This window comes from Octopus bimaculoides, chromosome 3 (genome assembly GCF_046866305.1).
Source record: "Octopus bimaculoides isolate indiv1 chromosome 3, ASM4686630v1, whole genome shotgun sequence".
Taxonomy (NCBI): domain Eukaryota; kingdom Metazoa; phylum Mollusca; class Cephalopoda; order Octopoda; family Octopodidae; genus Octopus; species Octopus bimaculoides.
In genome coordinates this window covers 80,576,110-80,589,039 of record NC_142930.1, presented here as the reverse complement: position 1 = coordinate 80,589,039, position 12,930 = coordinate 80,576,110, and the positions used below count along the sequence as shown (strand labels likewise).

Here is a 12,930-nt window from a genome sequence, read left to right as displayed (position 1 = left end):
CACCGACATTTCACATGTAAAGTTCAGGATTATGTGAAAAAGTGTGAAGACTGTCAATTGACTTTTTTCCATAAAAGCATTAAAAAGTTATTTGGAAATTATGAAGAGAAACGAATGGTGCATTTGGACTGCCAATAAAGTAAAACCACAAATTAAAAAAAAAATTGGGTGTGGGGTAGATTTTTTTTTTTTGCGTAATCATATCAATTCCATTATGCATAAGACAGAATCAAAAAACATTTTGTAAAAATTCGTAGAAACACAAAAGTTATGAGGGGTTTTAGAACGTGCTTACATCATAATTCCGCCCATTCACACACACATATATATATATATAAATATATATATATATATTTTACTTGTTTCAGTCATTTGATTGTGGCCATGCTGGAGCACTGCCTTTTAGTCGAGCAAATTGACCCCAGGACTTATTCTTTATAAGCCTAGTACTTATTCTATCGGTCTCCTTTGCCGAACTGCTAAGTTACGGGGACGTAAACACACCACCATCAGTTGTCAAGCAATGTTGGGGAGGACAAACACAGACACACAAACATATACACACACACATACATATATATGACAGGCTTCTTTCAGTTTCCGTCTACCAAATCAACTTACAAGGCTTTGGTTGGCCCGAGACAATAGTGGAAGACACTTGCCCAAGGTGCCATGCAGTGGGACTGAACCCAGAACCATGTGGTTTATAAGCAAGCTTCTTTATTTCATAAGTATTTGCCATAAAGGTATTACAAAGAGGGGACGAACAAGGACAGACAAACATGAAAGGTGAAGTAGCTGTATTGATTAAAAATTTACGATTTTAAAATACAATAATTTAATGATTATATTTACAATGTGCTATTTAAGCATTGCTCATTACAGATGCAATTTGTAATGGCTTCCCTGAAGGATAGGCATCCGATCACCAGGGTAGACCCCTTGCTTTTTCTTTCCCTTTATTTGGCTTTCACTTACCTGGTGTCAAACACTCCCAGCTTCCTCGCCACAGGCTTCCATCTTCTCATGAATCTGTCTCGTGACAGGTACCTCCTCTCCAGCCTGATCTTACTACTGAGGTGGAAACTAAAAAAGTTAACCAAGCCCTGGCCAGATACAAAGGTATCCGTCACTATATCCCTTACATGTGTCTTCCATACTGTTTCTTTCAGTATGGCTACTTCACGGGAAAAGCAAACCATCCTTTCCCTGTTAAGGGAAGGAGGCGGCACAATCTCAATGATAGACTCAGCTGATAACTGTACTCCTCCCATCGATGACAACAGTTGCTCTGTGAAAACAATCAGTCCCGTTAATTCCAGACATTCCACAAATGCGTGCAAGATGGTCTCCCTGTCCTGCCCGCACCTCGGGCATGTCGGCGAGATGGCACTTCCATGCTTTGACAGTTTATCACGAACAGGTAGCGCTGCACAGAAGCACTGCCAAGCCAGGGATTTCTGGTAATTATCCAGATAGCCTGGCCTGAAAGTTCTCCTGAACAAGTTGGTCAATTGAGTTTTATCGTAGCCCACACTCCTACGCCTATACAAAAAATGCATTGCACCCCACGTGTATATGTGTGTGTGTGTGTGTGTGTGTGTTTACTAGTGTCTGTTTTTCTTTTAGTTTTTGTGAACTTATACACATCAACAAATGAGCCAATGAGGTACTCTCTGTGTGGTTGTTCAATTTTCTAGAAATAACAGCCAAATCTCCCTCATACTATGCTCTTGTTAGGAAAGGGAAAATTTTTACTCCTCTCCATCTTTATGATTAAAATTAATATTTTTGATTTTGTTCGGCTCTATGAATTTAATTTTTGTTAAATGCTTCTATCCATCGCTTGATACAGCAAATTGGAAAATCCTGACTAAAATAGAGAAAATCTAACTTAACAAAAAATATAGAAAAAGAAAGAAAAGGTTCTGTTTTTCAAAGCCAAAAGATGTGTTTTTTGTCTGGATGTAATTTTATAATTAAAACAAATTCAAAATTTTAATTTCAGAGCATAAGATAAGACTTATCACATTATCTGGTGTATAGCCTCAGTTCAAATGGGTACAAAACCTAAAACAAATATGTGTGTGTGTGGTTGGGTCTTTAATAGCCAGGGGTCAATTTCAGTTCAATCGTAGAAAAGAATTTAAAACAGCGACACACATAATCATATACATACAAGCATACCCATACATACATACACATATACATATACATACCTATCAGTCACTCCCAAAAGCCAGTTTGATCCAATATTCTGACCACCATTCTTTATATATTTGCACACAAACGTGCGCACACACGCACACACATGCACACACACACACACACACATTCAGCTTTCGGCTTTTGTTCATTACTTTTTTTCTTTTAATCTGTCACTATTCATCTGTTTTTAGTTTTTGGTTTTGTTTGGGGGATTTCACTTTAGCAACATCAGTTACAAATGGTACCAAGAATTTGCTTAGTGTCACCAAAGTGGAAAAGTTGTCTTTTAAGATTTTGAAAATTTGAAACAAAAAGGCATGGTTTTTTTAAAACTGAGTGTCGTAGAAATGTGAAAATATGGCTACTACTCATTAATTTCGAATAAAACTTACTAAAGACAGGGGGTATTCCAGTGTCCCCCCTCCTAGTACCCCCAGTCTCTTAACATCCCCCCCCCCCAGTGCTCCTTTGCTCCAAAACGCTGCCCTTGAGCTCCAAATGGCATCCGGAGGGGGTGGGTGGCTATATGGGTCCCGTTGAGAACCTTTGGTCTAGAGAATGTGCATAAAACCAATGATGAATATTGTGAGAGAAATGGGATGAAATGGCTAGGTCATGGTCTAAGGAAGGATGAAAGCAATTGGCTGGAAGGGCTGATTGAAATGAATCTGAAAGGAAGTAGAGGAAGGGGAAGACCAAAAAAGATTTAGCTGAAGATAGAAATGAGAGCAGGGAGATTGATGAGGAAGAATGTAGGAAATATGGCAGAATGGAGCCTAGAAAGGCAAACCTCTACTTTAACAGGGAAAACACTCTTAAGTTGGTTTTCTGTTGTTGTAATCAGTATGATGATCAGATGGCAGGATTCCACTTCTCACTTGTAATGTTGTCTTCTACATAATCTGACATAAACAAGCAAAAACTCTTGTGTTATATTGATATGCCCAAAAACCCAGTCTTAAATGATATGTGCAAACAATGAATAACTTGCAGAATAATATTCTAAGATTTGAGACTTAAAGCATATGAACTGTATTTCTGAGACAATAAAATGTGACTGTTATAAGGAGGAGGATGGTGAGGGGCAGTAATGTGAATGATAATGTCAAAGGCAGTTGAAATGGTAGTGATCTACCAAGTGTTAGTAAAGTACATACTAATAAGACAATGAGATTTGTTCAACTGATTGTAACCCCCTCCTACCATTGTTGCTTTCCCATCTCTTTTATGGTATAGAAAATTGAATAAGGTTACCTTATTCATTTATCTATACCATTCTCCAGTTTCAATTTTCCATTAAAATTCTTGTTTAACTGACCATGCATACATACTGTATATAATTCACAAGCTCTCCTTCTAAACATACAGGATCTGTGTGGTGCCAGACATGACATCTTACTTGGTTTCCACTTGATGCCAACCAGCAAAGATATCCTACCGGTCTTTGGATACCTCTTTCCATCCATCCCAACAAAACATATATTGACTAGTCCACAAGCAACACAAGCCAGAGTTTTAGCTGAAGAGTTGCTCTCTGATCCACTTCACCAAAGTATAGAAAGGTAAGAAATATAGAATATTATCATAATTATGGACTTTAGTTCTATCCTTTTACATTCTGAATTCAAATCTGTTCCAGAGTTAACTTTGCCTTTCATCCTTAGATCAATAAGCTAAAAAATAATCAAACATTGGGTTCATGTTAACTTCCTCTCAAATTTGTAGCCGTCTGTTTTTGTCAGAAATTATTCTAATTTGGATCATTAACCCAGCAGCACATTTTAAAATATATTTTGTTATCATTGTCAACCCTGAGACTGAGCCAACTTAATCATCAAAGGTATTCTAGTTATGACCATCTTATCTTTGTCTTCGTCTTCAAGCATAATGTATCTTGGACCACCTTATCCAATATGTCCTTCTTATTTTAATTCAGTAAGATGGGATTTAAGGAAAAAAATGGCTGCTAATACTAGCTGGTTAAAAAGTCACAGCTAGTCATTTTCATACCTCACCCACTGAGATTTGTTAGGTATGTACACTGCATGCTTGAAAGATTGAACCATACACATTAACCACATCTAGCCAGACCATTGTGAGGCAGACTGCCATTTTTCATCCTAGATAATCCAATTGAAAATTTGAAAATTCTGATATATTCCAGATATGTGGGATCAAGCCTTGATCTAGTTGATACCATTTCATGGTGTCACTTATCTTGAGCCTTTTCATTAATTCTGTCACAGTGTGGGCTTAAATCTCTCTTGAGGGCTTGAGGTGACACAGTTACTGAGTGATCTCCTCTTCAGTGGGATGCTTCCTGCCAGGAATTCTCATCTGTCTCATCAGATACTATCACTGTGTGTTGCATCTGTGATCCTCTTGTCTTTACTTTATCATAGCTCTGTATATTTTGAGCCTTTTTATGTACTTATAGATGTTTTTGCAGTGACGTTTTATTCCAGAAATTCCACTTAATTATATTTGGGTCAGCTGTCTTTGAGTCCATAAACCATTTGTGATCATTACACTTGTTTCTGTCATGTTGAGAATCCTATATTGCCTCTTGAGAGACTTTGCAGTTGTTGCTTACTATTCGTTCTCATAGTATGGTTAGTGCCCTCATGTGAGTGCTGGCCTCTTACATTCATACCAGTCTCCCATGGAGATCATCTGTCTTTCCAGAATCACCAAGCTTTCTCAGTAGCCATCCAAACTTTCTTGGAAGTCACTAGTTGTCCAGAAATTATGAGAATTAATACACCAAAAAGAAGATGTCAATATTCATGTGGTGTTTCTTCCCTGAACTTTAACACCCACTTATTTGCAAGTCAAGAGCAGTGGTCAAATCATTGCCCACTCCCTCTTGCTTTATAACCAACAAGTTCTTTCTGCTTTCATCTTGCTTGTAGCTGTCTTTCTTTGTTATTCAAAAAATCATTGCTGCTGCTGTTTTTTTGAGTAGCCCTGATCAGTTCTTTTCAAACAAACTCTGGCAGAAGCCAATAAAGCACTTAGAAGCAATCCACCTACACTTCTCCTGGGAACATGTGGCACCCCTGGATAGAAAATCTGAAAGTTGTCACATTCATACTTTTTCAAGGAAATTAACTGTGTAAACTAAAGCAGAATCAAATGGCTCCATGTTGAGAAAGGAAAGCTAATCATAGACTTCTCTCATTGGCTGCTTACTAATATTCTATGGTATTTATCTCAGGCTATGTTATCGATTTCTAATTCATACTTTAGGTTTCAAATTTATGAACGAGGAAAAATGGAATGTTATGATATTTGTGACTTTCTTTTTGGAAGTTTTTTACAAATAGATGAAAGATAGTTAAATTTCCACATGGACAGTATGCCAATCTTTTGCAAGTTTACAACAAGGAAAAGTGAGGCAGATAGAATTAAACATTCTATAGGATCTCATGAAACATCTGTAGCAGAATGGAACTCAAGGCCTTTGAGATGATTCATATCCATTCAGCTATTTCATCTTTCATGTAAAAACAATGAAATGGTTGAAATGACTTCAGCAACTGGGCACCCAACACCTGATTGTATACTCAGCTGTTATAGGGAGGGGTTTCTTTTGTGTTAGGTATTGGCTTGAAAATCATCATTGCATCAAAATGTTTCTTTCTCTCTCACTTTATTTTCAGAACCTTCAGTTTCACTGCAGATGAGAATAGTGTGCTAACATCCCTGATTACTGACCCATTAACTGTGTTGGGTAATCAACCACCAACACTCCTCCAGCCAAGTTTCTGTTCTACTCCTGATTTGCTTCAAGAAAAGAAAAGGGTAAGGAATACAAGTTATTATAACCTTTGGTCCTTGTTTTTTATCCTAAATGTTTTTGTGGCCCTTGTGGCCAATAAAGAAAGAATTATTTTTGTTATTATTATTATTATTATTATTATTATTATTATTATTCAGTAGTCTTATTTTTATTACATGCTTTCACTGCACTACTGAATGCCTTGGGTATGTGCTGTGGTTTGTGGTGGTGCTCTTATTTTCACTATTATTATTATTATTATTATTATTATTATTATTATTATTATTATTATCATTTTTGTTATTATTAAGGTGGTGAACTGGCAGAATCATTAGCACACTGGGCAAAATGCTAAGCAGTATTTCATCCATCTTTACATTCTGAATTCAAATGCCACTGGGGTCGACTTTGCCTTTCAATCTTTTGGGCCTGATAAAATAAGTACCAGTTGAGCACTGGGGTCAATGTAATTGACTTAGCCCCTCCCCCAAAATTTCAGGCCTTGTGCCTTTAGTAGAAAGGATTATTGTTATTGTTGAGGCAGCTGACAGAATCATTTGCACTTCAGACAAAATGCTTGGTAGCATTTCTTCCAGCTCATTACAATATGAATTCAAATTCTACTGAAGTCAACTTTGCTTTACATTCTTTTAGGGTTGAAAAATAAATTCCTGTTAAGCACTAGGGTCGATGTAATTAACTAAAACCCTCTCCAAAAATTTTAGGCTTTAAGTCTAGAACAGGAAGGATTATTATTAGTAATATTATTATTATTATTATTATTGCCTTTGCACAGCTTCTAATGCTGGAGATGTATTACAGTGTCAGCTGTTCACTACCAGTGAACTAAGGTAACACCTCTTATTTTTCGAGCATCTTCCGGAGTATTCGAGCGGTTCCAAGCAGTGCTGTTTTCTGCAAGTGCTCCACCCTTATTGCAGCCCCTATTTGTTCCACGTACTTCTTGAGATTTTGCTCCCTGTTCCCAGGGCTCTGACAATTATTGGTACTACTGCTACCTTTTTCATCGACCACAACTGCTTAACTTCTCAAGCTAACCTGTCATATCTCTCAACTTTTCTTTCTTCCTTATCGCATACCTTGTTGTCAGCTGAGCATGCTATATCTATGATCCAGCATAACTTGTTTTCTTTCTCAATTAAGACTATGTCTGGCTTCCTATTCTCTATCTATCTATTATTATTATTATTATTATCATTATTATAGCCCAGGCTGGCCAATGCCTTTTGAGCAAATTTGGTAGGTGTAGAGTGTATAGAAGCCCATTGGAAATTGTGTGTATATGTGTGTACATGTATATGTCTTTGTGTTTGTTTCCCTGCTACGAGGGTGTTGTAATGTAATGTTACATACAATAAATAAGATAACCAGACAACAGTAAAAACAATATAATGAACTAACAAATCTCTTTACGAATCAACAATCAATATTCCTTGTGAATTAACCTTCAAATGTATTTTTTGTCTTTCTTTTATATGTTTTTTTTTTTTTTGGCAATAATTTATCAAAGATTGATTTTATTTTACATGCAAACATTAACTTTGCTGGTGACTTTCTTGAATTAATATTTGGATTTGGTGTTATTCTGTATACTCTTAAAAATTTCATTAGTGCCTTATCATTATCTAGCTCATTCTTAGTTTTTCTTAGAGCTCTTTAGAATGTGTCAACAAATCTTTCCGCCTGCCCATTTGACTTCAAGTGTTAGGGTGAGGTAAAGATGTGCTTTATGGTATGTATTTTGCAGAAATTTCTTAATTCATATCCCATGAATTTTGTTCTATTATCTGAAACTAATGTGTCCAGAACACTGTATCGAACAAATAACTTGAGTAGGAACTTTATTGTTGTCTTTGTTGTGGGTTTATTACATCTACATACCTCTGGCCACTTTGTACAGCTATCCACAATGATTAGATAGTATGTGTCGTTCACTGGTCCAGCCTAGTCAATATGTATCCTGGACCATGGGCTCTCAGAATCCATGTGTAGACCTAATTTGTCTAACAATACTTGCAGAAACATTTTAAAAAATTTTCTCTTTAACTCTTCAGACAAATTATTTTTAGAGGGACAACCATTTACATTTTTACAATAGAGAATTATGGGAAGGTCCCATCAATCAAATAATTGTAACCAATTGGTACCAAACAGATCAGTTGCATTTTTAATGATGAAGACTTTCATCTTGCATGTTTTCCTTCGAAATGTGACATTAGTCCACATTTCACCTATGAAATGCAATTTGTCACCCACAATGCTATGAGCAGATTTCGCTGTTTTTCTCAACATAGGTTTCCCTATTTTCTTCCATGTATATATTTATTATTGAAATATCACTTCCAGTTTCCAATTGAAGTTTAATATGTATTCATTTATGAGTACGAATTTTCTTATTTGGGAGTCAATTTTTGTTTCTGCTGAGAGCACTCTAGGATTTGTAACGTTTGATCATATTTGATTTTTAAATGGACAGTCTTTTCTGAAATGTGTGCCCCACTTCCTTAACATGGATTAGGATGTGTTGCTCTTTTTTGGTTGTACTTTTACAGTTGGCATATCTGTATTTTTGAAGAATCCTTTTCTTGAATTTTTTTCTACATCATGTTTCAGGTTTACCATCCTTTGGCATTCTTCTGTCATGGACTGTAATGTTAGATCTTGGTTTGTTTGTTCCAATTTAGAAAGAATTCTTGCCCGAATTTCTGTCTCTTCACTTGCTGTAAAGCCTTTTACTAAAATAAGATACTTGAAGATCTCAGGTGTAAGTTCTTTGAGTTTAAAACTTTCACACATCCTGTTGACTGTTCCTGCATATGTGATAAAATCATCATTCTCTTTTTTCCTCATATTCCAACACTCCATTCAAGTGTTAAATAGCAAAGTTTTATCACTGAATATGTTAGACAGTAATTCTATTGTTTCTTTAAAACAAATTTCTTTGGGATTTTTGGACAATATGAAATTACAGTAACGTTCATGCTCCAATGGAGCAAATTTTCCCAATGACAATCTCACTTTTTGTTCGTCCGACCACAATTTGCGATCTTGCTTAAAAATTTCCTCTTACCTTCTGTAGTACAATGCAAAAGTTATGCCCTCCTCTGGGTTATAACTGAATTCATTAATCGAGTTTGAAATACTGTCTGGCAAAAACAAACTTACCTCATTTTTGGACTTCTTTGAATATAGCTCCAATAAATGTTATTGTTGTTGTAATAGTTGCTTCTGCAACTCCTGTTGCTGGTCTTGTTGCTTTTGCAACTGTACTATAGAAGCTTATAGATTTTTCATTATTTAACAAGTTGTATGACAAACAAATTGTTAAATAACCTACATGAACTTTAAAACCCTCATTGCTAGGTGTTGTAATGTTCTGTGTTATCTATATAAAACAAAGGATGTGTGTCTGTGTGTAATATGTATGCATTTCTACAGTTTTCAACTGATTTTCACCAAACTTTACACACATATTATTTATGTAGCATGGATGGTCATGCACTATAACATTTTGCCCAGAGTCCTCGCATAATGTGAGAAACCAACCATAAAAAGGCTTTTTCACATGGGTTTTTCTCTAAAAACTGCAGTTTTCAACCGATTCTCTCCCTTTGACTTCTGCAATTTTCAAGTGATTCTCTCCTTTTTCCTTCTCCCTATTATCTCTTCTCTTTCATTTTCTCACTTTCACATCTCCCTCTCTCTCTATGAAAATTTACTTCAGTGTATTTCAGTTTTGTTGTGTGTAAATACCTTTGTCTTCCCACTATTTGTACATTCTTCCTACAGCATTACTTTATTTCTTTTAAATTTTTTGCACACCGTTTATTTAAATGCACTGTTTACATTTCTTCCTCTATCGAAAACCATTGTGTAATATTGTTTCACTTTTATTCTTTCACTTTTGTGTGTGTGTTTGCGCATTCAATATGTACAAGATAGTAAAGGATGTTTCAAACCATGACAACAATGACATCAGATATATGAGTGTGTATGTGTGTGTGTGTGTGTGTGTGTGTGTGTGAGAGAGAGAGAGTGTTTCCACATTAGGAATGTTATTAAACACACACACACATCTATACGTACATATACACATGTGACGACTGACATGCATGAATGTATGTCTGTATGTGTCTCTTTTACTATATGTATGTGACTGTATGTGAGAGTGTACGTGTGCGTATCGTCACATTTTGCACATGAATGTGTATGTATCTGTGAGTGTGTGTGTGTTTACATGCCCATTACGTACGCTATTAAACACACACATACACCTATACAAGCTGTTGACAAAAAACAATTACGTGGAAGATCCAAGTTATATAAAAATACACATCTACCATTCAATTAACAGTTCATAATTATCACAGCAGTTTCAAGGTTGCAAGGTATTTACAATTTGCTTATATTCGGTTAACTTACACTGCATACAAAAATATAGATATTCTACATACATACAACTGCATTCAAAGATAGAGGTTAATGTATATTTTTTCCATGTACATAAATTTTTGCTTAAAATATAGAAAAAAATATGCCACCAAAGGAAAATCATGTCTCCAGAAACACCTATAAAACAAGGAGGAGTGCAGAAAACCGAAGGCAAGAGTCTCAAGAGATAAGGGTCATGAGACTTTCTCAACATCAGCAAAGGCATGCTGCAGCATATCAGATGGAGACTCAATACAGAAGGGACATGACACTTTCCAAAGATCACCAAATGTATGTTGCAGCACGTCAAATACAGTCTCAAGAGAGAAGAGAGAGGAGACTTTCTCAACATCAGCAAAAGCATGCTGCAGCACGTCTGATGGAGTCCCAAGACAGAAGGGAGATGAGACTTTCTCAAGATCAGCAAAATCATGCTGCAGCACTTAATGCTGAATTATTAAAGCAACATTTAGCACACCATTTAACACAGGTCCTATAGAATAGCTCGCAAAAACATGTCATGTACAAATTCGTTCTTCACAACACCTGGAGCTGCTTTCAGATATGATCCATCCCTTTCTTATAAAAATGATAATTCTGTCCTAAATGGTGTGTTAAACTCAAATTGTCGTTTATGCAAAGCTTTAACTCCACAAATGTTTTGTCAGCAATGTTGCACTTTCCCGTATCAACTGTTTCAACATGAATTTAATATATATATATATATATATATATATATATATATATACAAACTATGCTGTTTTAATTCCGAACAATGCTGGATATCTCAGTTAGTGTACAATAAATAAGATAACCAGACAACAGTAAAAACAAGGTAACAAATTAACAAATCTCTTTATGAACCAACAATCAATATTCCTTGTGAACTAACCATCCAACTTCACTGTGAACTAACAAAAACTTCACTCAGCTTTGAACTCTGAACTTCAAACTCACTCGGATCATTACTATTTATTCTTTACTCAGACCAAGCTATCTCTTGCAAGGGGGCATCGTAACTCTCATCATAACAGAGGGGAAGTAAAAAATTATCTGCATTTCCAGCATAACATATCTTTATTATTGTCACACTGCCTTCTGTGTGCTTATAGCTGGTACTATTGTGGTCACATGATTGAAGTTTGAGCCTGATTCTGCCATATTTCTTTCTGTCTTTACAATGTAAGCACGGCTCCTCCACTAGCAATGTATATCAAAGAAGAACAAAGCAATGGTCTGATTTCTCTGGTCAGATGGTGTGTCAGGTGCTGAATGCACTTGGCTTCTGTAATCCACAATGAGCTTGGCTTCTATAAAGTCTGTGTAAGATGGGTACCAAGAGAGCATACTGCAGAGCACAAGTGAAAATGCCTTGAGGTCTGCCAACATTTACTCAATCACTACAACAATGAGGATGAGGAATTTTTGAGCAGAATAGTCACAGGAGATAAAATGTGGGTCCCAATGGTTATGAGGCAGAATCCAAATGACAGAGTATGGAGTGGAAACATCCTGGCTCACCAGCAATGAAGAAATTCAAGGCTCAGTCTTCCACAGGAAAGGTAATGCTAACAATTTTTTGGGACTCAAAAGGGCCTATACTGGAACATTGCCTGGAAAAGGAGTGTACAATCAATAGTGCAAGATACAGTGCTTTGCTGGCCAACAAACTGAACCCAGCAATTTGCACCAAACACCGAAGCCTATTGTCGAAGAAAGTTTTGTTGTTGCATGACAACACATGCTCACACACAGCCACCCAGACCATTGAAATCATTAACCAATAATGCTAAAAGTCTCCAATGAACTTCTGCACCTGACACACCTTCTAACAAGAGAAATCAGATTACTGCTCTTTGTTTTTCTTTGGTGCACATTGCTAGTGGAGTGGCCATGATTACACTGTAAAGCCCAGAAAGTAAAATGACATGAACAGGCTAAACCTTGATCACATGACCACAATTGTACCAACTATAAGCACATATGTACAAAAGGCAGTGTGACAATAATAAAGATCTGTTATGACGAAAGTGCAGATAATTTTTGAGTTCCCCTTGTACTTGACAACTGGTGTTGGTTTGTTTATGTACCCATAACTTAGCAGTTTGCTCTTTACTTTATAAGTTCAGATTCTGTCAAGGTAGATGTTACTTTTCTTCTTTTTGGGTCAATAAAACAAGTACTCATTGAGCAGTGGGTCAATGTAATCACCTAACCACTTCACCCAAATTTCAAACTTTATGCCCTTGTTAGAAACAATTGTGTCAAAATTAGAAAAAAATTATCATCACTATCACCACCACCACCACCACCACCACCACCATCACCACCACCACCACCACCACCACCACCACCACCATCATCATCATCATTATCATCACCACCACCACCACCAGCTGTTAAGAATTTACATATGCTGATTTAAAATTTAGTTGAGTAATTACACAGATGTTATATTTTTGGTATTATTGTGTCCGGGACATGTCAGC

At 36.3% G+C, this 12,930-nt stretch overlaps 2 protein-coding genes across 3 annotated transcripts in view; one reads left to right on the top strand and one right to left on the bottom strand.

Annotated features, from left to right (window-relative positions):
* LOC106881292 (tetratricopeptide repeat protein 16) overlaps nucleotides 1–12,930 on the top strand; it is a 148,630-nt gene that overhangs the window by 70,694 nt on the left and 65,006 nt on the right. For both annotated transcript variants that reach the window (XM_052966285.2, XM_052966284.2), the window contains exons 10-11: nucleotides 3,577–3,770; nucleotides 5,871–6,012. In XM_052966285.2, the coding sequence (XP_052822245.1) occupies nucleotides 3,577–3,770; nucleotides 5,871–6,012 (336 nt within the window). The remainder of the gene's footprint in view (nucleotides 1–3,576; nucleotides 3,771–5,870; nucleotides 6,013–12,930) is intronic.
* The window catches only part of LOC149136614 (uncharacterized), a 50,017-nt gene that overhangs the window by 20,315 nt on the left and 16,772 nt on the right, over nucleotides 1–12,930 (bottom strand). The window lies entirely within an intron of this gene.